This window comes from Cydia fagiglandana, chromosome 10 (assembly GCF_963556715.1).
Source record: "Cydia fagiglandana chromosome 10, ilCydFagi1.1, whole genome shotgun sequence".
Taxonomy (NCBI): Eukaryota; Metazoa; Arthropoda; class Insecta; order Lepidoptera; family Tortricidae; genus Cydia; species Cydia fagiglandana.
Window position 1 is genome coordinate 3,198,561 of NC_085941.1, and position 26,917 is coordinate 3,225,477.

A 26,917-nucleotide genomic window follows, 5' to 3' on the forward strand; every position below is an offset into this window, starting at 1 on the left:
ACCCTTATCCATTTGTAATAAATAATTTACAGCTATTTTTCTCACGTTAACGTGAAGAAAAAATGTGTTTCATTCAGCAGATACATGTTTGTAGTGCCTTGAAGCTCGTGCGACGCTCTAGATTCCACTTTTGGAACTACTCGCTACGTTAGTGGTTCCATTTTGAAATCTTTTGCTTGCTCTTGTCTCAATTATGTCGCACGAATAGCACGAGGGGCACACAGCAACTTTGTTCCTTTGTTAAATACATAACTATGACCCATAGAAAGTTAGAAAGACCGCCAATAATAGGTAGGCGCACTGGCGAGTTACGTGAGCAACTAATAAATGTGTGATCCTGGTAATAATAAAAACAGGGTATTTAAAATAAGAACTCAATAACTCAAAACCTAAAGCAAAAAAATACTTTTAGGTATAAAAATCTAATCAAGAAAGTTGTGAGTGATGACACTCTTCTGGCGATAATTATTGCTGAGCTAAAACAAACAGGCGTTTCAAAAAATACTATGTTTTATAAATTCTTAGAAAAATATTGAAAACCTAAGTATTGAAAATACTTATTGAATATTCATGTAATATACTTATGCTATTAGAATAATTATTATCAATTCAACATTAAATTTAATTTAAAAAGTTGTCATTGCGTTTTTGCAGTAACGAAACGTTTTTCTCTTGACATCCGGAACCGCGTTTAGGTTGGCACCTCTGTATTCTAGAAACTTGCAGAAACTACGATAGTGTTGCTATTTTACGTTTTACCGATATTTGAACATTTTTAAGCATTTGTATATTTATTACTTTTATGTAAGTTTTATAAAGTGTATTGCTTTTTTCAGTTATTTTAACTATATTTATAATGGTTATTAGGGTGTCCCTTATTTTACGATTTCCAGAAATGTATTTCGCATACCCATAGGTTTTTATCATCCCAATTGTCCCAAACAAAACATTCTGAAAAAAATATGGTTGTCTGTAAAGTCGGTTTACGGACGATAATTTTGCGTGATAACGTCATAAGAAAACATTACCATTAAGTACATTACGTTACGTTACCATGGAGATTCGTCCACAACGTTACCATGGAAATCTGTCCACAACGTGACACTTATTCATGCGTGCTACCAGTATTCATCAATTTATAAGCCGTTATCACGTCAATACATTTCAGGTCTTTAATGTAACTGAAACCCGTGTGAAAATTATTGTTTTAAGTATTCTTTTTTTTTATATTTACCGACTGTACTACTGCTATATTATCATTGTTTCACAAAAAATCTCGATACGAACAGAAAACGAATTAAAAATCATGAACTTGCTGTCCGATCAAATTTCTTCATAGTGATTTGTATGGAGATATCAGATGCAAATCGGAACGGGGTCATATTACAAGAACTACCTGTTTTTTAATGGAGGTTCTAAAAGGTACGCGTTGGTAATTTTTAAAATTGCAAAATAAGGGACACCCTAATGGTTACATAATTGGAAATAGCAGTAAGTAGTATGCCGTCGAAAGAACGCATAACTCTGATCTTAAGAGTTTCTAATGAAATTACAGCTGAATTTAAGAAAAAAATACAAATATAGTTGGTCAAGCAGATCTTGTCAGTAGAAAAAGGAGGCAAATTTGAAAAATGTAGGCGCAAAGGGATATCGTCTCATAGAAAATTTGAATTTCGCGCCTTTTTTTACTGACACGATTTGCTTGACCATCTATAATACGGTTTACAGATTACTAATGTTCTAAAGTTTAGAGTTTGCTTAGTCCTATTTAAAGAGTAAATTATAATTAGAAAAAAATATTCATATTGGACGTAAAAAAAACATTAAATCCAAATTTCTCCGATATTTGAAATGTAGTTGTTGCAACACCATAACTGTCAGCAGTTTATAAGCCGCAAGAAAGGACGACGTTTCTCGAATTGTCATGCTTATGAATTTACGATCTCTATCGCTGCTTGGAAACGCACTAGTCGAATTAAAATTGTAAATTTTGACTGTAATCTCTCGAGTTTGTCCTTGTGCTGCACGCGCGTGGTGTTTTAGCATCGAATAAAGCTTTTGAAGCATCAGCTGCGGTTACCGGACGTTTATTACGAGGACTTTTAGTGTTCAATAGAACGTGTGAAATACCTTGTGTAGAGTGCGATCATGGCTAAATGGGGCGAAGGTGACCCTCGGTGGATCGTGGAGGAGCGGCCCGACGCCACAAACGTCAACAACTGGCACTGGACGGAAAAGAACGCCGGTCCATGGTCGAAGGAACGCCTAAAAGAGTTGCTGAACAATTTAAAAATAGCCCAAAATGGTGTAGATTGTAAGATTACTGAGATGGAGAAGATTGATGGAGAGGCTTCGGCGAATAACAGAAAAGGAAAGCTGATATTCTTTTACGAGTGGGACATTAAGTTGAAGTGGGAAGGCCGTATTTCAGGAGGCAGTGAGGTGACCAAGGGGGAAGTGCATATTCCCAACCTGTCGGAGGAAAACGACGTTAGCGAGGTTGATGTGAGTATTTTGAATTTGGAATTCATTGATTATCAGAACTTGCATTGGTATGAGTGCCCTTTATGTGACATAACCTAGAAACCATTTGCAGCTGTTAGATGTAATAGAATTGCAAGTCATTTCTGACACTATGATGTATAATTTAAAGTTTTAAGTTTTACTTCCATGCTTTAGAAACTTAAGTATTGTTATAAAATGTTAGTACCTAATTGATAACATCATAACTTGAGGTCCTGTTTTCATGATAAAGTTAAGTGCTCACAGGTTACAAAATTATAATATGTGACGTTCCACAATAAAAGGTGCCTTATGGCGGCTGGCGCTTACGTCGCTTAGCGCCGCAATAATATTGGAGCGGTGTTAATAATAGCGTAATCTCCAACCACCATAAGGTACCTTTACCCGTGGAACGTCACATAATATGTTATCATCATGTTTCTGTATGTTTTTTTTTTTCAACCAGCCAACTGCCAGCTGGTTGTTAGGAGGAAGGAAGCTTCCTTCACATTTAACAACATAGGCCCAAATTAATATTTGACTCTGTCCAATTGATAGAAATAAATGTATACTGGCATATTTTGATACTTTATATGGGCATATTTTGTTGCCAGGAGGCTATGTAAACATTTTAAAGGTTCCATCACACAGGCACGTTTTCCGGGCGGTGTGTGAGCGCGTTATATGTAAAAGCAGCGCCCCGCTCACGTCCCGCCCGGAAAACGCGCCTGTGTGAGTAACCTTAATTTAAAAGCCATACCTTGTGCTGAATGTTCCGTTGAACACAATTCTTAACTAAATTGAAACTTCTTATAAATTACAGATGACAGTCACAATAAAAGGCAGTGGCGAGGAAGCCCAAAGAGTGAAAGCGTTCATGCACAATGTCGGCAAGAAAGAAATCCGAAAACAGCTCGAAGAGTACATTCGGAGCCTCAAAGAGGAGTTCTCAAAAGGCCTCATCCTCCCCAAGAAAGGTGAATCCTCCGTCAAGCCCGACAATGTCTCAACAATAACCAGCGGATTTAACAAAAAAATCAACATGGAACCTATAATCGCGCCTAAGAAAGAAATTGGTTGCAAATTAGACACAAAAAGTCTAGAACTTTCAGAGAAATTCCAATGCAGAGGACAAGAGTTTTACGACGCTTTGACTAGAATAGAAATGGTGACAGCTTTCACGCAGGGCCATGTGAAAATGGAGGCGGAGAAGGGTGGGAAGTTTGCCCTGTTTGGGGGAAATATTACGGGGGAATTCAGAGAGTTGGTGCCGGGGAAGAAGATCAGCCAGTATTGGAGATACAAGCAGTGGCCTGATCAACACTTCTCGGAGGTTACCATCAATATTGATGAGAAGGTACCTATGCTTCTTCCTTCTTAGTTAATTTTAATATTTTTAATAATGTTTTTATAAATATAAAAATGTTTTCATTGTTTTTTATCTCTGATTTTTAAATGAAACCACAAATAGATTGTCTGTGGTTTTCACTTCTTGATAGAACTATTGTTTAAATCATTTTGGCTACTTTTATGCTTCAATTCAAAAGCAGAATTGGTGATTGGATAGTGAGGAATAGGGATTTACGTTATAGCCCGTGTGATATAATAGCTAATTATGTATTTTCACCACACCAGCTCGGAAAGGCTTACTTTGCACTTCAAAAACTGATAGCAAAGTTGCATTTTATTCACATATGAGGCAAATCAAACGCAAATTTTGAGTTGTTTTCTAATGTTTGCTGGTAGGATTGATTTTTAAATGATGATTTTGGATGATAAATATTTAATAACATTCATTTACATTTGATTTGGTTTGATTTTGTTTAATATTTTACATTTAATATTTGCTTTGCGTTGGTGTGGTGAAAAATTTTGTGTTTCACTCTGGGGGCAAATTTTGTTTAACCCTCGTGCTTTGAAACTCTCGCAATGCTCAAGATTCCATTTTTCGCGTACGAGCGTAGCGAGTGGTTCGAAAAATGGAATCTTTCGCTTGCTCGGGTATCAATCGGGCACGAGCGGTTAAACAACAACTTTGCCCCCTTGTAAAACAAATAACTATTAATTAAATATGTATAACAATGCCAGGCGTTTTATTTGGGGGAAAAGTAGTGCCAGGTGATGAAAACACACAATCACTTGTGCGCCTGCAGGAAGATCACGAGCAAATTGCACCTGACTCACAATTGCTTTACGCATAGTGTTGTTTATGTCTTCTAGTTTTTCCTCCTTCTCTCCTACTTTTTCTCTTCTTTTGTTTTGTAAAATTTTATGAATAAGAGGGTATTTTAATTTCAGGAGGACCACACACTAGTGACAGTGAAGCAGGACCTAGTACCAGCGGCCGAGGTGGACCAGACGCGCGAGAACTGGAAGAGATACTACTTCGAGAGCATTAAGCGCGCCTTTGGCTTCGGCGCCTTCCTGTGATCACTAGGAAGCACATTAGGCAAATTAGGTAAGTAATACTGGATTGCCTTACACGGACTAAACACTTACGAATTTCAAGGAACTATGCATTATATTGTATCCAAAGGGTAAAAACGGGACCTTATTACTAAGATCCCGCTGTCCATCTGTCTGACTGTCCTGTCTGTCTGTCTGTCACCATTTTCACAGATGATGTATTCATGTTGCCGCTATAACAACAAACACTAAAAACAGAATAAAATAAAGATTTAAATGGGGCTCCCATACAACAAACGTGATTTTTGACCAAAGTTAAGCAACGTCGGGAGGGGTCAGTACTTGGATGGGTACCCTTTTTTTTTTTTTGCATTATGGTACGGAACCCTTCGTGCGCGAGTCCGACTCGCACTTGCCCGGTTTTTTCCACCACGATATCAGTTATATAATATCTCTAAAATTACGTTGATTCAACTTACCTCTGTTTCAACTCACCTCGGTCTCCCCTAATGAAGGTAAATTGGATTGTTTACATTATTTGCCATCCTCCACTTTAGGATGGTATTCCAACTATCCAATTTCTTCGTCCAATGTCTATTGCGTCTCACATTTCGCTTAATAAGAGAGTGAGACGCAATCACATTGGACAAATAAATTGTACCGTTGGAATAACACCCTTGTGAAATTTTCTTTTTTTAGGGTTCATACCCAAAGGGTAAAACGGGACCCTATTACTAAGACTCTGCTGTCCGTCCGTCTGTCACCAGGCTGTATCTTACGAACCGTGATAGCTAGACAGTTGAAATTTTCACAGATGTATTTCTGTTGCCGCTATAACAACAAATACTAAAAACAGAATAAAATAAAGATTTAAGTGGGGCTCCCATACAACAAACGTGATTTTTGACCGAAGTTAAGCAACGTCGGGCGGGGTCAGTTCTTGGATGGGTGACCGTTTTTTTTGCCTTTTTTTGCATTATGGTACGGAACCCTTCGTGCGCGAGTCCGACTCGCACTTGCCCTGTTTATTTTTATCTACTTTGTAAGATAAACTAACATCTATTTTCTCTTGTTACAGGTCCAATTTTAATAAGGGAGTTGACTTGATGAATGCAGAGCATTATTAAAACGCTTAGTACGCGTATTAAAAATCGTCATTTCAAGCATAATAATTATTATACAAACTAGCATTTTATTGTTCAAAATTTCAAATATTTGCTGTTAGGAAACAACTTGAGGACTGTATCTTATTTACGCAAAATTTTGCTATGATTACATTCAATCCGGGATAATTATTTCGTCTACTTAGGGGTCATCCATTAATTACATCACACGTTTAGGGGGGGGGGAGGGGGTCAAGAAAATGTGACATGTTGTGACAAGGGGGAGAGGGGGTCACAAACTTTGTGACGTCACTTTAACTTCATCAGTAACCAAAATTTTTATTTAATCATTTTAATTACTTTACAGTTCAAAAACAAGTTTTTGGAACGATAATCGTTTTTATTAGTTTAATTTTTTTTCATAATCAGTTTTGGGTTATAAATTTACTAATATTATGACAAAATAATAATAATACTTAAACCGATTTTCCGATTTCGCTGAAAAAATGTGACGTCACACCAGGGGGGGAGGGGTTTGCCAAATGTGACCAAGTGTGACAATGGGGGGGTAGGGGTCAAAAAACCTTGAAATTCGTGTGACGTAATTAATGGATGACCCCTTAGGGCCACTTGCACCGTCCTACTAAACCGGCTTTAACCCGTTAAACCGTTAACCTAGTGTCGAATTGTACTAGTAATCATGGTAACGCCAAGTTTAACCGGTTAACCCCGGGTTAGTTTGATGGTGCAAGTGCCGCTTAATGAGTATAAATCTGGTAGTTTGATCTTTAAGTATGAGTACCTATATCTGTTATATCACTTTGCCTTTACTTTGCTTGAAGCCGTCGACAAAATAATACTAAGACGCGTAAATGACTGCTTATTATAATTATTAAATTGTTAAGCACTTTGGTAATCCAGTGGACACAAAACCGTCTACTTTAGCACTGCATTTTGCGACTGCTTTATTTTGGATTAATGTACGTGTTTCCGTGTTTACCCGAGGCAGAGATAGGCCAAAAACGAGATGGCGAAACGAGCTGCGGCGCGATTCGGAAAACGAATTAGAGATTAACTAGATACGATATAGTAAAGATATATGACGTCCCACGGATAAAGGTACCTTATGGCGGTTGGTGCTTGCGATTATTAACGTCGCTCCAATATTATTGCGGCGCTATGCGACGTAAGCGCCAGCCTCCATAAGGTACCTTTTGTCGTGGAACGTCACATAACTTTACTATTTCATATCTAGTGAATCTCTAATTAATTTCCCAATCGCGGCGCCAGCCGCCATAAGGTACCTTTTGCCGTGGAACGTCACATATCTTTACTATATCGTATCTAGTGCATCCCTTATTCATTTCCCGGATCGAGCCGCTGTACTCATTTTGTGACGACTGGCGAAAACATGCATAAAGCCGTGACGAGTGGCCTTTGCCCAGCAGTGCTATTTAAAAAAAATACGTGTCGTAGCATTGTTTTATCTTTGATGTAATGTAGTTAAGTATTAAGAAACAACCCTCAAGCTTGATGTTATCTGTGTGTTACGTATTTTGTTGATCAAAATGATTGTATTCGTTAAATGTATTACTTCCATGCAGTGGTTATTTAAAATTTACAAGTTTAATTGTGACGTCCCACGGTAAAGGTACCTTATGGCGGTTGGCGCTTATGCTATTATTAACGCCGCTCCAATATTATTGCGGCGCTATGGGACGTAAGCGCCAGCCTCCATAAGGTACCTTTTGCCGCGGAACGTCACAATTGTACTCAGTCATGCCATATATCATACTCTCACTAAAATTAAATTAGTTTAACGAGTTGAATATTCAATTGGTTACATCTACAATTGTTTCTTTCGCAAAAAGGGTGACCCAAAAGTGACCCAAAAGTGACCCACAACAGTAATTTTTATTTGAGAAATCAAATATATCCTGCATTTATCTATTTTGCCATCATCCCTTATTTTTTTCTAACATATGATGTAATAACTGTGATTTTTGACTTAATTTTGTGAGAAAATCTGAACTGCTAACCATAAATAAGTGACCGAAATGATATCAGGAATAAAGCCTCTTTTTACAGAGGTTTTTTCGAATATTATTTTTTTATTTCAAAAGCATAAAGGTAAAATATTTATTGATTGTACAATATTATGAAACTCTCAACTGCCATTTTACGGGTGTAGCCTAAAAATAGCTAAAAGTAGTTTTAATTTGGCTGCCGAAATTGTATTGTAATTTCGAATATTGTATGAAAATGCTTGGTGTAAGCTCATAATTGCCACTTCCGAAGTGTAATTCCTAGAACATTTATTTTTAGTACGGTGCAGTACGGTCAGCCAAGAAAGTGGTCTACCACTTTTCGACTCTATCAATCAGATGATAGAGTCTATACCTAATAAAGTCGCATTTCGTGGTATCAACCAAATATCAACATAAGGTAAAAACTGTAGTCAGGACCATAGTTATTTTGTGAAATGGCAATTATGGGCTAGACTGAAACCATATTTTACAAATATATCTGGCATAATATACAACCTCTCCTGTTATATCAGAGGGATTCCCTTTAATTCGTTTCGTTCCCCATACATAGCTCAGTTATATAACCAGTATTGAATGATTATATGTAAAAATAATGTCTACGCTGATTATTTTTGCTTTAGTGGCTGCCGTTCCTCCTACCGACTGAGCGGCAGCTGACGTCCACGAGAGTTCGTTACACGTCGCCCTTTACCACTTTTTGCCCGGGATGCTATTGGTTATGGATATCTGTTCCTGGTCCGGTCTATGTTTGGTCTTGAGGTATCAAACGGTATCTAACGAACCTAACAATGCCTCCACAAACTGTAATATTGGTTATGTAACTTAGTTACGTACGAGGAAAATCGTTATTTCTTACATTTTGCATGGCCGTTTTTTAACGTATTATTATCGGGGTTTTCTCGAGTCTGACATTTTGGTTTTGCTTGTTTCGTGTAAGTAGTACTAATGTAAATTAGTTTATTTATGGATGATATCCAATAAATTAAGTTACGAATATCTTGGTTGTTTTATTTTGATTTTAAGCAGGCGTGGCTCACTCCGCGATTTCGTCGCTTTGCTACAGGTAGCTAAAAGTACATCCGTTCGGCCCCAATTTTTGGGTTTGCCATAAGCCGCGCGTGGCGCTGTCGCCACCTAGCGGCCATATCTGTGCTGATCGTAACAGACGCGTTTTGTTAGGGAATGAGTCTTTTGTACCTAGTACTATTATTTATTCTGTGTTTTAAGTTACTTCCTGCGCAGAACACACGAAGCGCTTTGGCACCGTTGTTGTGGAGGCGGCACGCGGTCGTGCGATTTGAATTTTTTACAAGAAACGGTTTGACTTGCCTTTGCCAATTTAGCTGCTTATATGTATAATTTACTTGTTATACGAACTCTCTAGATGGCGCTTTTAAATATTTCTGGGATTTTTAAAACAGATTGGTGCTTATGTACTCGTACTTACGCAACTGGCAACGATAAGTTGCGAACGAGTAATGATAATATCTAACAGAAGGTCTAGCCAAGATGCCAATTAATAATCATTTGCGCCATTGCGAACGAAACGGTAAAATCTCTATCACTCTTCCATTATATTAATTATTACAAATTTACTAATGTGCGACAGAAATATTAGCGTTTCGTTTGCTACGACGGCGCAAACGATTAGCCTCTTGGCTCGGCATCCTGGTATATTGTATATTATGTATAACAATTGACTCCCTGATAATAACAAAGCTTGTTCATCCTTAGACAGCCTCTGTTTCAACTTATGATTATAACGCAAAAAATAAAGTTATCAACGAACTTGTGACCCCACACCGGGCCGAGGCCATCTTTATCGCTCAGTTTATTCTACGACGTTCGAATAGTGTCACGGATATGAAAATACTGTTATTATTATTTGTTTTACACACGGTAATTTCATTTTCTTTCATAATTAATTGACTGGCGGTTTCAAAATGTCACGAGTCACTAAAAAAAGTTGAAATACGCGCCATTATTGACGATTTATGCGACTGTGGACTTAAAGGAAAAATTACGATATAGAAAAAAGTCAACTTTCAATAAATAATTATGTCTACGTATCTACGTAGCCAATGAGTATAAATGTTTTAATATCTGCCGCGTTTTGGCGTGCAAAGTGAAAAGTGAATATTTTTTTAAGTGATGAAAATTAAATACTAGGGTAATTGCGTCAGTTTTCCGTCCGGTGTCAGTTTCCGTCCACTTGACGGATTGGTAAATAACACATTTGATTTATAATTTGCTACTTGCGAAATATATTTTTATACTCAAATTTCGTCAAGTGGACGGAAACTGACACCGGACGAAAACTAGCACAATGACCCTATAATACCACGATTCGCTTGCGTTATGTTATTTTTAATTTAGTCTAATTAATAATAAATTAATTATTTTAAGGCCTTCAGCGATGACTTCGGGAAATCTTACATGAAAAATGCACGACTGGTAAGTTATTTGCCATTTATTTCAATTATTATTGAAATTAATAGAGATGCCATGAATATTCGGCAACTATTCGGTATTCGGCCACTTTGCCGAATATTCGGTATTCAGCCGAATGTTGCCTACTATTCGGCCGAATACCGAATATCTGTTGCACCTACCTAAAAGGAAAAATTACACAAAAAAATAACCAAAAACTAGGTATACTTAAAATTTAAAATGTATTCTTGAGATAAATACGAAGGCACGTTTTTGAGCATTCGTTGATTACAAAATATTTTATTCTTATTATGAGTCTGATTTTTTGATTGACTCTACTAAATTCATTAATACGCTGCTTACCATAAAATTATGTCTTAGCAAACATTGTGCTTTGTTGGCGAGCAGTTTTTATAATAATTGTGACTCAAAATGTCCGCATGTCATCGAATATTCGGCATGACATGCGGGCGAGAGAGGGGCCGAATATTCGGTATTCGGCCAAATTCACTATTCGGGGCATCTCTAGAAATTAATGTTAATTACAGCAGTAATTAGATCGATTGCTTTGCATTAGATTAGGCAATTCAGGCCGAAGCGTACCTACTACCCGTCTGACGTTTCCTTCTGATTCCATTGAAAAATCAGAAATAGTCCGAAACGATCACACGTTAAACATTCTTAACTAATTAAAGTTAGACTAAGAAAAGTCTGCAGCGATTTTGATAGCCCACGCAGTGCAAGTGTTATTTATACGTCATAATTTCATGGAAGTTTGATGTTTAAAATAACACTTACACTGCGTGGGCTATCAAAATCGCTGCAGACTTTTCTTGGTCTAACTCTAACCCTTTAGGGCATTTAGAGTTTTGCTCTAGCTAGATGTTAAGCAGTTATGTCTGACGAAACATGAAGAAGTTAATCGATATTAAACTTTCGTGAGACATATTTTAAAACGACGACCCCGAAACAACTTTCCAATAGCGACAAAAAATTCAAGTGAGTGAAACTGTTGCCGTATAAACATGAAGAAGTTATTTATTAAATTTTCAATAATCTCGTATTTTTCTTTTTTTAGTGTCGAGAATGGACGTGCATCAACAACAAACTCGGCCTAGGCGATTCGCTGCCTGCACGAGACCAATACCGCCAAGTTCTGAAAGGTGCGTGACGAAAATAATCTAAAGCTTAGTAAAATCATTTAAGAGCAGTAGCGTAATGCTTTAGTTAGAGGTTATTGCATCTCTCGACCTTTTTATTTGACGTATAATCTACTATTCTTATACCATGATTTTACATGTTTTTGTAGAAATATTACCTGAAGCATGGCATGGCGCGGTCGAGCCCGCACTAGAAGGATGCTACGTCAACCGTACGCGGCGCTACACAAACACATGCCCCGGACAAGCACTCTTACAATGCACTGTAGAAAAGTTGATTGAGGTAATAAATATGACATTATGGCCGGGGTGCGAAACTCCTGACTTCGGTCAAACTCGGCTCCGCTCGGCTCAGCATTGCTCCGAGCAATTATTAGGGTTGGCACCACTTGACTTCCTTTTGCGTGCACGACCACAGATAAGATAATCACTTGATTTTTGACAAACCTAAATAGCCGAAAGGGATAGTGCCATATATTAGAAAGAGACAGCATGATTCGACCCTGAACCGCTGTCAAACTTCGTTTTTGTAGGAAGTTTCCTTTCAGTACGGTAGTACTATTAATTATTCTTTGATTATGGCACCTATTTTAACCCCCTGAGTCTAAATGTACATTATGATGTACATATTCATAGCAATCTAATTTGAACTTTACATGAATGATGAAGTAGCATTTCTTCTGTTAAATTGCTTTTTAAAACAAACGAAATTCCTGTCAATTTACTTATAGAACAAGGTTCAAATTGAAAATTGGGAAACATTCAATGATGGGTCTTATCTTACGAGGTTAAATACATTGAAATCACAATTAGTCAATTAGTGAGAATTAGTCACAAAAATATATGATGTAAATGCAGATATTTTACATAGAAATTAGCTATCGCTATTTGCAAAGGTATTTGATTATATTTTTAATCTACGGATAGAGTCAGACAACGTTAACTCTGCACGGCATTTGCAATGACAGAGGGTATAAGGTCCTTATTAATGTTAAATTTCTACGAAATATTACGTTTATAATGACAATGCCTCACCCTGTTATGTTAAAGTCGGCGCAAACTTAGCTAAGACAAACTCTACTTATACAATTTTAAAGTATTTCTAACATAATAATTATTTACAGAGTTGTCCAAATGCATACTGGAGAATGAATGACGGCTGCTCAAACGTTTCATCGCTGGCTGGCTTCAAATATATGTTCTCGCAAGGGTAAGATGTTAGGTATCTCAGCTATATCGAACTTGGCTATGCCACTTCTTTTTACAATATTGACAATGCTGACTGGTTGCGTTAGAAATAGAAAATCATACTCCAAATTAATCTTTAATTTTTAAAAGCTTAGTTATTCCGCTCACGATAATCATTAGTCATTCTGTTTCCAGCTTGTATGAAAACCTAGAAGCGAATTTATCTTACGAGCAACGCCCGCCGTGGTTTATGAAATACGTAAGTAAACCCAAGAAGGTAAGTTAACCTATCTCTGCTAAAGATTTAGTGGTCTATTTTTATCATTATTTCATTATAATGCCATAATATATGTACTTAATATTAATATATTATGCACCTACATATTATTATATACAGGGTGATTCATGAGACGTGAGCAGGAATAATCCTGCACACTCAGTAACTGATATAGTAGTGGACCCAGTAATGGACGAGGAACCAGCAATGGGACAAAAAAACATAATTCCTCTAAAATAAGTATCTAAAAGTAGTTTATAAACACTGGCTGTATATTATCATAAATAAGAGTCCTAGAGTTGTTTCCGTTTGAAGTTTTATTAAATTTGGTTGTTTTTTAAGAAATTGACGTCAACCTAAAAGTTGTCGTGTCACTGAAAAAAAATGCCACTACGAATTCTTAACAACTTCGCTAAGAGAGGTGAGTTAATTTATTAAATTTTAATTAATTAATACTTGATGAAAACTAGAATGTGTTTTGTTAATTGCATTTACCATGAGATAAGGTATACAACACACTATGTTGTGTCTCCACAGATTTAAAAAAATAGTGGTATTTGGCCCAATCCCATTATAGGAGCTGTAAAACTGCGTACCTCCTATGATGGGACAAATGACAGAATGATGCTTGCTATGCCATAATTTCATGTTTTAACAATACAGAAATAAAATGCAGTTAAGAAATATGTCAATCAGGAGGTATTCTCGGACTTTGGATAAATTAAAATCGTTTTTCCAAACTTTTATTTAACTTGCCCTGTTAGTTAGAGTGGGTCCAATCTTGGTAGCTGAATTTGAGCCACTTTTCGATTTCCGATTCAGTTGAAATTTTGTGTAAGTAACGTAATTAAGTATGCAAATCGGATGATAATGCAATATTATGATAACATGGACCTGATCTGATCATGGAGACAGGAGGTGGCCATGGGAACTTTATCGCATTAAAGCCTAACTAACTGTGTTAGGGTATATTAGAATTGTCTCGATGGATCTAATACAATAATAATTGGTTGTGGAAAGAAAAATACATTCAGCGATGAAAGCTTATACCAAAAATTGTTTTATTTTGCCGTAATTTAATCCCCATTTATATTTTATACTGATAGAGCAATGTCCATTATAGGGGGCCCATTACTGGATCCACGTCCATTACCGGGGGCCCATTACTGGAACTTTGGTGTCCATGACTGGAGAAAAAAAGCATAGTTTTAATTTGTTAAATATGTGGAAACTAATTGCAGTATCTTTGATACAACACGCCTAAAACATGAAAGACAGATAGGACTATCATCTTTTAACACGCTAAGCGGTAGACCATTTACATGTATAAGGGAAATATCATAAATACTCCAAATTTCCTCTTAAATGTCCCATGACTGGTGCTGTTACTATAATTGATCGATCACCGTCGTATTTAGGTGAAACAACCACACTTTTTCCTACTTTTTAACTTTTTGGTGAGGGCAAATTTAATTCTCTACAATCATGGTCACCCTATAAGACCTAATTAATAAACATAAAACCTCTTTAACCGTAATGACAGCATTTTTATTACGAAGAAAATAAATTGTCAAACTTGAGTGAGATACGAGTTTTCAAAAGTAACCAGACCGTGATGACATTCAATTTGACACAGAATATCGGTAGTTTAGTATTCTAACTTTAGGGTGACCATGCATGTCGTAAATAAATTAATAACTTTTTTTTTCAACACGACTAGAAAATTAACGTTAACCTCACTAATACTGATACGAAACAGTTGCTTATAATTAACGAAATGCGCAGTGTTAGTCCTGCTCACGTCTCCTGAATCACCCTGTATAACATAGATAGTAGACGTGTACGTTTTTCTTTGCAGTCAAAAAATAAAGAATAATTATATTATTATTTAAATTATAACATTAATATCTTAGTTTAATGACATAGATCTTTTTCAACTGTCTCCATTGGACATCAGGTAGGTAGTTAAGTACTGTGGTTAATTATCTTTCCATTGTTCCAGTACTTCAACTCAAAATGCTGCGACCTGCCAGAATTATTCAACAGTACAACACTGACCGAATGCGGGTTCACACACGTGATGCACTATCACAGACACAGTCCCGTCCGCGTGGTCACCCTCGCTCCGGTAAGAAACTTTTACAGGGAGGGGCCTGTAATAGGAGTCAATATTAAATGGTACGCTTAACCTCTAGCCGCCCATACGTCAAACCTTGCCAAGCAAAATGTAATTTTATTTTGTCAACACAAAGTTCAAATTAGAATGGAACAGGAGACCTTTTTATAGGTCTCTGGGCGGCTAGAGGTTAAACGCTAAGGACTGCGTACAATGACATATACGAGTACATATGTACAATATGTTAACTTTGTACTCATTCATATTAGAAAAAACCGTTGCTACCTCACAATTTTAGTAAAAATAGTAAAATAAATAAAAAATAAGAAGAAATGTGTTTTGTTGTTTAATATTTCAATCACTCAAAAATAGTTACCTGCACTTTAGAACTTTGGCTTTGTCACGCCAAAACACCATTAAATATTTGAATAAGCGCAGGCAATTTGAAACGAAATGACTGACGCAGCGTATGCTGAGCCCGTTCCTTTTGCCGCACAATTTTTATTTTTGTGTTGAATGCTTTGTGTGTTGCAATAAATGGCTTCTTATTCTTATTCTTATTATATTCAAAATGACTATTCATGCCCTCTTATTCTTTTTTTTTAAATTTTAAAGTAACGCAGGAGACGTCACCGTGACTGACAACTAGCGGGGTGTAAATATGCTAAATTCAGATGCTAAAACGTTATCAAAAATGTGACGTTCTCAATTAAAAGATACCACATTGTCGGTTGTCAATTAGTTAGAGTTCAAACTGAAACTTCATGGAAATAGCGCCTTATTGACAAACGACAGTAAGTACCCTTATGGTTGGAGATGGCACAAATGGTCGCAGTTATAGGTATTATAAGTAATCAAATAATAGTATTTGAAGATAATCCATTAGCGCCACTTGCACCATCCCACTGGCCCGGGGTTAACCGGTTAAACCGGTAACCAAGTGCCAAATTGTACTGGTAACCATGGTAATTCCAGGTTTAACCGGTTAAACCGGGGTTAGTGAATAATGCGTGGCCCTTAGAGGTGCATATTTTTTTTAGGAACCGGGTAGCGAAACTGAGGCTTCACCCACGCAATCTACACAGTCCGGTGATTCATTACGCGTAGTGAGTCTACCTCCTCTACCAGTTAATGATGATGTAAGTATACGTTACCATCGTATTTGTACATCCAGCTCCAAAAGTACATGACCATTATGAATGAATTCCGTTCATAATGTGTCCATCCAAATTTGAAGATCGCTGTAGATCGTAAAATATTTTATATTTACTGTAACGAAAAACACCGGACAATTAACACAGTAACAACTCTAGAATAATACTAACCTTACCAGATGTCTACCTACCTACTAGTAAGACGCGAGTTTTGTGAATTTAAATTCGAAAGAATCATGTTTTTAAAAAGTAACCCAGGAGACATAATCATTATAATGATTGCCAAAATAATTCATTGATCCATTTACATATTGCTTCCAAATTTATAATTATTTGAATTAATTGCAGTCTTCCGATGATCCACTGGATTGCTGCGATATGTCCGGCTTTATTCAACCATCATGGCGGTCTGAATGCGACTTCCGGTTAAAGTGGGACCCTCAGGCGCGACTGACCATAGAGAATCCAGCTATTACTACTACACCCGTGCCAACAACTACTACGACGGTTAAACCGAGACTTGATGTGAAAGTTCTGCCGTTGTCTGTAAGTGTCTTTGGTGTTACCGTAAGCTAAGAATATCATTTTAAAGCTCATGAACCAATTTTTTATTGCGTTTATTTGCTATCGCTGAGTCACATCGCCTTTAGGTAGGTATCGGGTCAATTACGATGTTAACTAATTGCCGGAGCGATATTATTTAAGTAGTATTATAAAAAAAAACTTCGATATAATAAATTTAACCCTTTAATTTTCCAGTGCGCTCAAGAAACATGCGTCTTCCGCAAACTGAACATCATCACCGAAGCAGGCACCGTCGACGTGGATGCGTTCTCTAAAATGCTAAACAACCTGACTATGGAACACCCATCGTGGTCCAAAGCTAAGGCTAGGGTGGTCACTAAGTGTCTGACTTGGCCGATAAAGAATTATGAGGCAGAATGTGAGATTAACAAGGTTTTGGCGTGCACTTTTGATGTTTTGTCTGAGGTATGTTCAGTCATCATTATAAAAAAAAATCTTGTTATTTTTCCTGTTACCAAGTTCTCTATGTCTAATGCTCAACAATTTGTTGAGTTAATTTCTAGTATTTTTGGATAAATATGAACAGTCTTGTCTGGTATCTTTAGGATAGCTGATTTTTAATGAATGGGTATATAATAGGTATAATTGGAGGTTAAATGTGAATATGGGATACTAGATTTTTGCGATTTTGTAAGTACTAATTTACCTTAATTTATTTTACAGAATTGTCCTACTGTGAAGAAGAACGACCCCTGCAAGCATTCAAGTACTGTAACTAACGATATTGTTTGCCAAATCAGTTCAGCCAAAGGCCTGTTTGTAAGTTAACCTACCTATAATACATATTTTTTATATAATTGTATTTTTTCTAGATCGCCTTGCATCACTTGCGTTTCCCCATATATCTAATCAAAATGTTGTTTTCAGAAGAACCGTCACCAATTTTGCGATATCCCTCGGCTAATCAAATACGACACAGTTCTACAAGAGTGTGGAGTGAGCTCCATAAGTCGTCTAGAGTATTCCACGCACGTGGTACCTGTTGTGAAGAAACACGAGCCCGTATTCGGGGTATGTACAGAGCCGTATTATTACATATGTAGTTGACAAGATATTTACTGTCTTTTGTGAAGTTTTTGATTTTTTACGTTAAGCCTGATTGTTAAATAGAAAACTTCGAGTGTGTTGAACGTTGTTAACAGAGAGGGTCCTACAAATATGAACTCGAGGCTCGAAATTGGAAATGGTTGACGCTATTATTCATTTATACTGGATGGGACATTAACTCTATTGATTACACAAATCAAAGTTGAACTTGGGTTTTGGGTTTAAAGAATTTATTTTCTCATAAGAATTGTACAATTCACTTACATGAGAATTAGAAGTAAGTTAACATTGTTCAGATGAGCGCATGCAATGTAACTTAGTATTATTTTTTATTTCAGTGCAAGAAACTATCCGAGTCCACAACCTGTCTGCTTTCCAAAATGGGTTCTCTCAACAAATACAAGTTCATGGACTATTTCAAGATGAAGGCCAATATAAACGACTTCACAAGGACTCATACTGAATGGCTCGCCTTACATGATGCGTATATAAGCGCATTCACTAGTATGCCCATGTATAGGAACCATTGCAGCTCCCCAAAGAAGTTGTTGAATTTGATCGACGCTATGTTGATGGTACGTAAATATTTCTTTAGTAATATCATAATGAATTATAGGGTAGTGTGGACAACTGAGACAAAGATAAAAGAAATTTATACACTCTTTGTCAGTTCTATTGGAAGTAACATACGATTCGACTATCCTGTTTTGCCTAATAAGGTAATTATGTTGTCAGGTTGTCACTTTAATGTTATAACTCGAAAAGAGACGAAAGGTCTCTTTAAATGCTATTTTAAATAATATAGTTAAACATTTTTATTCAGTGGTGATGCTTGCATACAAGTCCAAAATTCGGACAAGCCTTAGTTGCCTTACTAAATTATGTATAGTTCTGATGAATGTATGACTTCTCTTTGTTTACAGACTTGTCCTTTATCGGCCCGCAAATCATCGCCGAAATGCTACAAAATGCTAAACGAAATCTCCCACTCATCGGTAGCAACTCAAAATGCAACGAAGGAACAAACTGAACAAATGCTTAACCAATTCCATTATATCTTCTTCCCCCCAAAGTCTCAACAAGTCGTTGTTAGGAAAACTAAAGTTGCCAAAAAGTACGACTTTGGCATTTTAGATACTGGCAATGTGCCAACAGTTAGGATAATAGACGTGAATCCTACGGCTCGACCGATTAAAATTCTGTTGCCTGTATATCAGCAGATGCATAGCAATTTTGGGCCTTTAAACTTACACGGACCACGTGATTCAGTTTTGAGAGGAGGTCCTGGGTTGCCTTGATTCGTATCATTTTTATCAACAAAATATCAGAATTTTAGATGCGTATTTTTTTGGTAACACAGGAGACAAAGGGTTTTTAAGTAACGCAGGAGACAAGGTTTTTTTGTAAATAAAATCTGTTATTTTTAATATGCGTTTCTGCATTACGTATCTGTTATTTGAGTGGTAATTATATAATATCCATCAATTACATGATAAGGAATAAATAATGTTTGTGTTTACCTACTAGACTATACGTGACTACTTGTAAGATTTTAAATAAAAATCAATTTGAAGCAATATGAAAAATTTAATAATATAATTATGTATACTCACAGTATCTATTGTACTTATAATATCTTCTATAAGTATGTATATTTAGTTACAAATATATGTATGATAAAGTTGAACCAATAATAATTGTCAGTCTTTTCTATAAATGTCGAATATAGCCAGTATATTTAATTTAGAACATGCATATACCAAATAATTTAAATATGTTTGAATGCATCACATAAATAAACTTATCAATAAAGGATACTTATAAATCACACTTAGTTTTTTATTTGTTTTATACATATGGAAAAACACGAAAATTGTCTTATCTCGCCTTTAATTACAACCCTAGTGAATTTTCTCATAAGAACTAAACTTTTTTAAATAAATTAAAATAAAGCAAGAGATGGGCGAATGAGTTTTACTCATTTTATCAACAAAATAATAACAAAGAATTAAAATTAAAATAAAGATTGCAAGGACGTATACTGTATACACTTACTACGTGGAAAGGCGATAGAATGAACTTAAATTAAATATTTTGAAATAATAGAATCTACGACTAAATGTCATTATACTTTATAAATATTTAAATAATAGTAAGGCAAATTATTTAAAGCATCTTCATATTTAATGGCAAGCAACCATTGTAAAAAATAATCCAAGTCAAAATTGTTATAACGTGGACTCAATGCTTCAACTATTTTAGAAAGAATATATTTACACAGCTATGTCATGTATTCACATAAAATAAAACCTACCTACGAATAGCACACATGATGTTTCATACATATGCAAACTGCAAAAACAAAAAAAAAACTACATTGTACATATTTATAACTCAAAAATAACCTGCTTGCTAAATAGAGATTAAAATATACACACTTAAAAACTTGCATTGAAAGAACAAATTATAATAATTACACTTTGCATTAAAGAACATTAATGCTTCTTCACTTGTCACAGAAAAATCTAAATTGCAACTTAACATAAATACACAACACAATGACACAAAATTTCGAATAAGTAATGAACAAAAAATTGTACAGCCATATAATTTCCACTGGGTTGCGTTAAGGCATATTCAAACTTATCGTATCAAAATTCCTGACTGATCGGCTATCCCCGTTCAGACTATGAGTACCCGCGTTTATCCTGGACAAAATCTCCGATTGGAGCGCTTTGAGGGTTCGTATGGTGGGTAAGTCTGTGGATGGAGCTAAGAGGAGGGCTCGTCTGGCGTGAGGAAGGGCTTCTGAAGGCTTGTTGAGGGCGAGAATGGCGCGGGCCATGGCGTAGGCACATTCGAAGGCGTTAGGGCGGAGTACGGACGCACGAGCGGCGAGGTCCAAGGCCTCTGATGGTTCCTGAAATGGAAAATTAAAGTTAATGAGTCAGTTTTCTTACCTCTTCATATAATACTGGAAGAGATTGTCGATCGGGATTTGTAGCATAATCATTGAAATTACATAATATGTTCATATATAACATGCTTATTGTCGGCCTGTCGCAAACCTCGGAACTCCTCCGGGGGAGTTACGAGGTTTACGACTTTAAGTACTGTTTCCAAGGTAGCAATTACTAATTTCCTTGAAATGGAGTTACGAGGTTTGCAATTTAGGCCGACGTTATCTCTATCTAATAGATAACTGTTTTTGGGTGGCATATAAATACAGTTACTTCTTGAAGCGAACTCTACACATTTTTATGATCTACTTACATTCAACTTTCTCTTACACCTCGATAGATTCAGCAACAGATTCGTCTTCAACTGCACAAACGCCGACACATGCTCATGAGGCACCGGCGTAGTCGGCGTAGTCAAGCCTTCATCGCTGATGAGGGGGTTGATCTTCTTTAGGGCATATTGGTAGCGGTGGGCCGCCTCCGAGGGACGATTCTTGCGGTATAGCATGTTGCCGTCTTCGAGGAGTTTGTTAAGGAGGATTAGCCTGGAAGGAAAAATAAAATGTCAGCTGTGATCGCTATATATAATGTTCCTATTAAATTGATGTAGCTGGAACTAAGTAGGTGAGATGTGTCATTATCAAACTAATTAAATCTTGAATTTTCATTGAAAATGAAAGACTCACATGAATTCAGGTTTTCCTGAAGCCATAACCCACGTTGTCGGACCGAGCTTGGCACCTTTTCTCAGGAAACAGTTGACGACCTGTAAACAAATTAAAGCATTGTAACACGCATTCCCAGACATTTTGATAGGTATTTATTTATAGATCATGTCGTCAAGAAAAATAGGCGCTACATCAAGTTGCGGAAACTTGCCCGGATAACACTACAATACAAATGACATCATCCAGTAAACGTCAAGATCTCCAGGTCAGACTAGAAGTTTCCAGATGAATCTGGTCTCTGAGTGGCAATCCCTAATCCTTATAAAAACTTGTGAGCTATCTGAAATAACTGGATTTAGGCTTGAGTCAATATACAACCTAAAGAGATAATAACATAATATGCTTACAGGAACATTCCGTTGTCCAATCGCCCGGTCCAAAGGCCTCAGTCCGCTGTGGTCCACCCTTTCCAACGAGGCTCCCTTCTCCAGGAGTATCTCTACCAGCTCAGCTGATCCGCCACACGCTAAGCCAAGAGGTGTTCTGCCACTGCCGTCAGGTTGATCTGAAAGTAGATCATTGTAGTTAACGTGGAAAATTATTTATTATGTCTTTACGGTTAGAATGATTGATTTAGATTTGCACCAACCACATTTTGACGGACTAACCAACGTCAATTTGCAATTAACCGATTGACGTCGATTATTAAGGACGATGGAAGGCGTAAATTGGATTGGATTGGAGGATGTGATTTATCAGATATTTGTTTACCTATGGTAGCTCCTCTATCAATTAATGCCACCATAGTTGGTATTCTGGATCGCAGGCAAGACCAGCCAAGTGCGGAAATTCCATCAGCATCTACTGCATCAGGGTCAGCACCTAAAATAAAAACATAAACATTAATTGTTAACAGTGCCATAGTGAAGACGACCATCGAAAACCTTTGGAACATATTATCAGTAAACACAGGTCAACGGGACAAGCGAAATATATTGCAAGTATATCTCTTGCAGGATTTGTTTGATAGATAAAATATTGTTGCACAAAAGAGGCAAAAGAAGAGAATACAAAATGCTGTGGGTACTGATTTCAGATGGCAAGAATATCCCGGTTTTGATACGGGAGTAGTAGGTTAAGAGCACACTTTAGTAGTTGACTATAATGACTATACGGCAAATAAAAATGCTTATGGTTGACAAATTATCTTACCATGCTCCAACAGCATTTCAACAACGTCAACATGACCCTCAGCAGCCGCCAGAATCAATGGAATCTTTCCTCCCGACCCCATTACATCAGCTCCCGAGTCCAACAGTCTCAACACTAACGCTGTTCTTCCATTCTTAGCTGCTAAAGCTAGGGGTGATAGTTGACGGGCGTTTAAAGAGTAGGGAGTGGCGCCTCTGATAAGGAGGGCGTCGGCGATAGCGGCGTTGCCGGTTGAGCAGGCGGCTGTGAGGGCTGTCTCGCCGGTTACTGGGCAGATACCGTCGGGCTGGAATTAAAAAAAGAAGTTTGAAAAAACCTGGCTGAATATGTGTAAATATTTTTTGTGTAGTCTTGCTACAAAATAAGAGATCTCAGTATTTGAAAAGCTTTGAAAACATGTCATGTTTCGGGTAACTCAGGAGACAAAATTACTCGCGACTCACGCGGAGACAGTCTTCAGTCTAAATAGTAAAGTTTTTCATTTTTAACCGACTTCCAAATCCCAAAGGAGGAGGTTATCAATTCGGTTGTATGTTTTTTATTTTTTTTTTTTATTTTTTTTTTATGTTTGTTACTCCATATCTCCGTCATTACTGGACCGATTTTGAAAATTATTTTTTTGATTGTATGTATATGCATACAGATTGGTCCCGTTTTTGTCAAAATCCAGTTCTGATGATGGGATCCATGAGGAATCGACAGAACTCCTCAAATCTTAAAGGCATACATATGGTGATTTTTGTGTTTTTATCAACAAATCAAGCATATACATTCAAAAACGTGACATTTGATGAAGTGGAACTGCTGATGATGATCAGAACGGAACTCTTCAACGACGCATAGTTCACCTTTGGCGATTTGTCCTCTTCGTTATGTTTGTTAAGCAAGTTAAGTTTTTAAGCCACAATTTTATCAAGCTTGAGTTCTGATGATGGGATCCATGAGAAATCGAGGGAACTCCTCAAATTTTAAAGGCATGCGTATAGAGATTTTTGTATTTTCATCAGAAAATCAAGCATTTACATTAAAAACTGTCGCATTTGATGAAGTGGAACTGCTGATGATGATCAGAACAGAACTCTTCAACGACGCATAGTACATGTTTGGTGATTTCGAATTTCGATTTTGACTTGGACTGGGACCCGGACTCATACCCGGATCCGGTTCGGACCCGGACTCGGACTCGGACTCGGACCCGGACTCGGACCCGGACTCGGACCCGGACTCGGACCCGGACCCGGACTTGGACCGGGACTCGGACCCGGACTCTGACTTAGAGACCCGGACCTTGACCCGGAAAACCACTATGATACCTAAACTAAATAAACCACTATGATTACCTACCATAAAATGTGGGTATGATGATGCCAAACCCCTCCCGCTCAAACTCCCGTACACCGCACCGCATGCGCCGTTAAGTGGGTTAGGTTAGGTTTGAACTGCGATCCTCACAGAACCGAACAAAAGTGGGTTAGGTTTGGTTAGAACTGCGAGTCTTACAGAAACGAAATGCTACTAGATAAGTGGGTTTCATTAGGTTCGAACTGCGATCCTCACAGAACCGAACTGCTATCAGAGAAGTGGGTTAGGTTAGGCTAGATAACTACGACCCTTACGGAAACGAAATGTTACTAGAAAGTAGGTACTGGTTTTACCTCCTTTTCTACATAGTGCACCATCTACCATAATCTTTCACCGGGCCCCATAGAAGTCGGTTTTTTTTTCTTAAAAATTATTAAAGTGAACATTGGAACATCACGCCAAAAGTAACACAAGAGACAGATATGTACGACGTTGGATGTCTAATTTTCCAGGTCAGGATTTTGATAATTTAATTTCTGTTACAATTAATTAAGTACCGGTGCAAACATAAAAATAATTGAAGAGGTTGTTAATCCTTACGATTAATTCAGCAGTATCAAGCAGATACTCCACAATATCCAAATGTCCGTTCTGCGCCGCGCCAATCAGCGCATGCCTCGACCCCGGCACCACTTGCTCTATGTTATCATCGTCGAAGTCCAGTGGGTTTCGGTCGTCTCGCCCCGTCTGGCAGCCGAGGAGGTATATCACTGTGTCTCTGTGGCCATTCTTGGCTGCGTGCACTAGAGGTGTCTGTTCGGCTGTGTCTGTATGGCTTAGTGATGCACCTGAAAGCAGAAGAGTCGTTAGTCTCATTGTTGTACAAGGATTGAGTGAGGAGGGAAGTGAAGATACTTTGGCGTCCATCAAATGAACCCTCAAAGTAACAGCAGGCGAATTTTTACTAGTATTATGGCCTCAACAATGTCATTTAGTTATGATGATAAACAAATAGATCAACTTTAATAACAATATTTAAGTTTTTAATTATATACCTATAATCCTGGCTTATCGCCATCTTGACTTATAATGAAAATAACAAAAAAAATTCTTACCTGCTGCTATAAGCCTCCTGGCAACATCAGTATGACCCCTTTGGCACGCCAAAGAAAGCGCCGTACATCCCTGTGAGTTTGTCATCTCAAGGTCAGCGCCAAACTCCAGTAAGAGACCAACCATGGCCAAGATCCCTTGGTAGGAATACATGCAAAGCAAAGGAGCATTTCCAAGACAATCCGTAATTTGATTTGGAGAACCACCCGCAAGCAACATTAGTCTTGAAACTTTCACATTCGGCGTATAAATATTCCTTAAATTCGCGATGGATTCACCAACATTGGCGGAACTGCTTGCAACCAAATTCGCTTGCAAGTCCCTTGGACATAATCCTAATTGCGCAGGACCCAGATTTCTGTACATATGGGCTTTCAGAATGTGATGTCCCAGTTCCATGGACTTCTCTGGATCCAAAGGCGCTTGTACTCTAGCCAATCGGAATGCGATTCCGCAGTGCCCTGCTCTTAAATCACAAAGGAATTTAGGGCTTTCATTGTCATCTCGACGCATCAGCCATTCCCTGAAGGATGGGTGGAAGAACATGTACGTGTTGTCGATCCTCTTTACTAGAAAGTCTGTGAGACTGTCGAATCTGTGACAGAACTCATCCCAAGGAAGGAATTTGTCAACCAACAGCGAATTTACTGAATAGTATATCTCTACTAATGTCAGAGGGTATAAAGCAGCTAAGCATACGCTCAGTATGTGAGTGACCTTTTCGAATGACTGTACTGTTGGGAACCTTAAATTGAACTGCAGTAAAAATATCTGTGCTAAAGATATTGGCACCACTTTGTAATTCGTTGACTTGACAACAATATGGCTTCTTTCGAGGAGATCTAGTATTAACTTTAGGAACAGAAACGATCCTTGACTCAGATGTAAAACGTACTGTGCAAATTTCATCACTGAGTTGTGAACACCTTCCATCTTTCCTGTCGAGCATTTGATGTTTGTTTCTATTATTGGTGCATTTTGTACTCTCATATTAAAGTATTCAAGTAAATCTTTATGTACATTTTCTGAATCGTCTAAACTTAATCTTGTATACGGCAGTTGCTTGGTTAATTCTATGAATTGTGTTCTTACAGTGGCTACAACCTTGAGCCACTGAGGCATTTCCGTCACATGCTTAGCCAGGAACGATGCTATCGTGTGTCCATGGTCCGGCCTATGGTATTCGGCTTCACAAAGTCCATCAATGAGTATTATACTATTCGATCTGTCTATGCTTCCATTCCTCCTTAGTATTATGAGTGGTTCTATGATGCCCCTCATGAACGCGAGATCCGGATCTGCTATGCACTCCTTCAATGAAAGACAGGCTAGTAGATGTGGCTCGCTGAGTAGGTATTCTCTGTAAGCTTGGAGTCTTGGTGCTTGGCAGAGTTGTGCTGCAAGGGAGTGGACGAATTCCCCGACTAAACATGTGCTGTTGTTATCAGCCTGAAAAAAAAACACAGACTATTAATCACACATCAACAATAGTGATACTTTATGTTTTCGGAAAACTATGGTATGTAATGATACGTCTTTCGTTTGAGATCAGGGGATAGTCTACTCTATTATTTGGGCTATCTGGTTGTCCGGCTGTCAGGATGCTTTTTTTTACAGGTCGCATTTCTCAACCGATTCTCGTGAAA

The 26,917-nt window shown here is 37.5% G+C and overlaps 3 protein-coding genes across 6 annotated transcripts in view; 2 read left to right on the forward strand and 1 right to left on the reverse strand.

Annotated features, from left to right (window-relative positions):
- Positions 1 to 1,874: 1,874 nt before the first annotated feature.
- LOC134668400 (activator of 90 kDa heat shock protein ATPase homolog 1) lies at positions 1,875 to 9,055 on the forward strand. The gene is made up of 5 exons (XM_063525885.1): positions 1,875 to 2,505; positions 3,326 to 3,859; positions 4,801 to 4,960; positions 5,987 to 6,207; positions 6,764 to 9,055. Exons 1-3 carry the CDS (start codon positions 2,149 to 2,151, stop codon positions 4,930 to 4,932), a joined length of 1,023 nt encoding a protein of 340 aa, XP_063381955.1. The 5' UTR covers positions 1,875 to 2,148; the 3' UTR covers positions 4,933 to 4,960; positions 5,987 to 6,207; positions 6,764 to 9,055.
- An 816-nt stretch (positions 9,056 to 9,871) lies between these two features.
- On the forward strand, positions 9,872 to 19,846 carry LOC134668078 (uncharacterized). 2 transcript variants are annotated; one of them, XM_063525555.1, is made up of 14 exons: positions 9,872 to 9,958; positions 10,466 to 10,513; positions 11,568 to 11,652; positions 11,799 to 11,932; positions 12,774 to 12,859; positions 13,033 to 13,096; positions 15,117 to 15,242; positions 16,271 to 16,369; positions 16,733 to 16,930; positions 17,144 to 17,374; positions 17,633 to 17,728; positions 17,837 to 17,980; positions 18,355 to 18,591; positions 18,940 to 19,846. In XM_063525555.1, the coding sequence occupies exons 1-14, from the start codon at positions 9,923 to 9,925 to the stop codon at positions 19,312 to 19,314; spliced, it is 1,959 nt and encodes a 652-aa protein (XP_063381625.1). In that variant the 5' UTR covers positions 9,872 to 9,922; the 3' UTR covers positions 19,315 to 19,846. The 2 variants fall into 2 exon arrangements, with proteins under 2 accessions (XP_063381625.1, XP_063381626.1); XM_063525556.1 differs by having other exon boundaries at positions 17,840 to 17,980.
- The window catches only part of LOC134668060 (protein TANC2), a 192,079-nt gene continuing 184,745 nt past the window's right edge, over positions 19,584 to 26,917 (reverse strand). For all 3 annotated transcript variants that reach the window (XM_063525510.1, XM_063525511.1, XM_063525512.1), the window contains 8 exons: positions 25,274 to 26,720; positions 24,759 to 25,006; positions 22,857 to 23,142; positions 22,416 to 22,526; positions 22,052 to 22,209; positions 21,663 to 21,742; positions 21,290 to 21,521; positions 19,584 to 20,936 (listed from right to left, as the gene is read on the reverse strand). In XM_063525510.1, coding sequence (XP_063381580.1) covers positions 20,643 to 20,936; positions 21,290 to 21,521; positions 21,663 to 21,742; positions 22,052 to 22,209; positions 22,416 to 22,526; positions 22,857 to 23,142; positions 24,759 to 25,006; positions 25,274 to 26,720 — 2,856 coding nt within the window. In that variant the 3' untranslated portion in view covers positions 19,584 to 20,642. The remainder of the gene's footprint in view (positions 20,937 to 21,289; positions 21,522 to 21,662; positions 21,743 to 22,051; positions 22,210 to 22,415; positions 22,527 to 22,856; positions 23,143 to 24,758; positions 25,007 to 25,273; positions 26,721 to 26,917) is intronic.

Coding starts and splice junctions, on each gene's coding strand:
- LOC134668400 (XM_063525885.1), top strand. CDS start 2,149: ATGGCTAAATGGGGCGAAGGTGACCCTCGGTGGATCGTGGAGGAGCGG. Junction 2,506..3,325: donor ACGACGTTAGCGAGGTTGAT/GTGAGTATTTTG, acceptor TATAAATTACAG/ATGACAGTCACAATAAAAGG. Junction 3,860..4,800: donor CCATCAATATTGATGAGAAG/GTACCTATGCTT, acceptor TTTTAATTTCAG/GAGGACCACACACTAGTGAC.
- LOC134668078 (XM_063525555.1), top strand. CDS start 9,923: ATGAAAATACTGTTATTATTATTTGTTTTACACACG. Junction 17,729..17,836: donor GTTCAGCCAAAGGCCTGTTT/GTAAGTTAACCT, acceptor TGTTGTTTTCAG/AAGAACCGTCACCAATTTTG. Junction 17,981..18,354: donor AACACGAGCCCGTATTCGGG/GTATGTACAGAG, acceptor TTTTTATTTCAG/TGCAAGAAACTATCCGAGTC.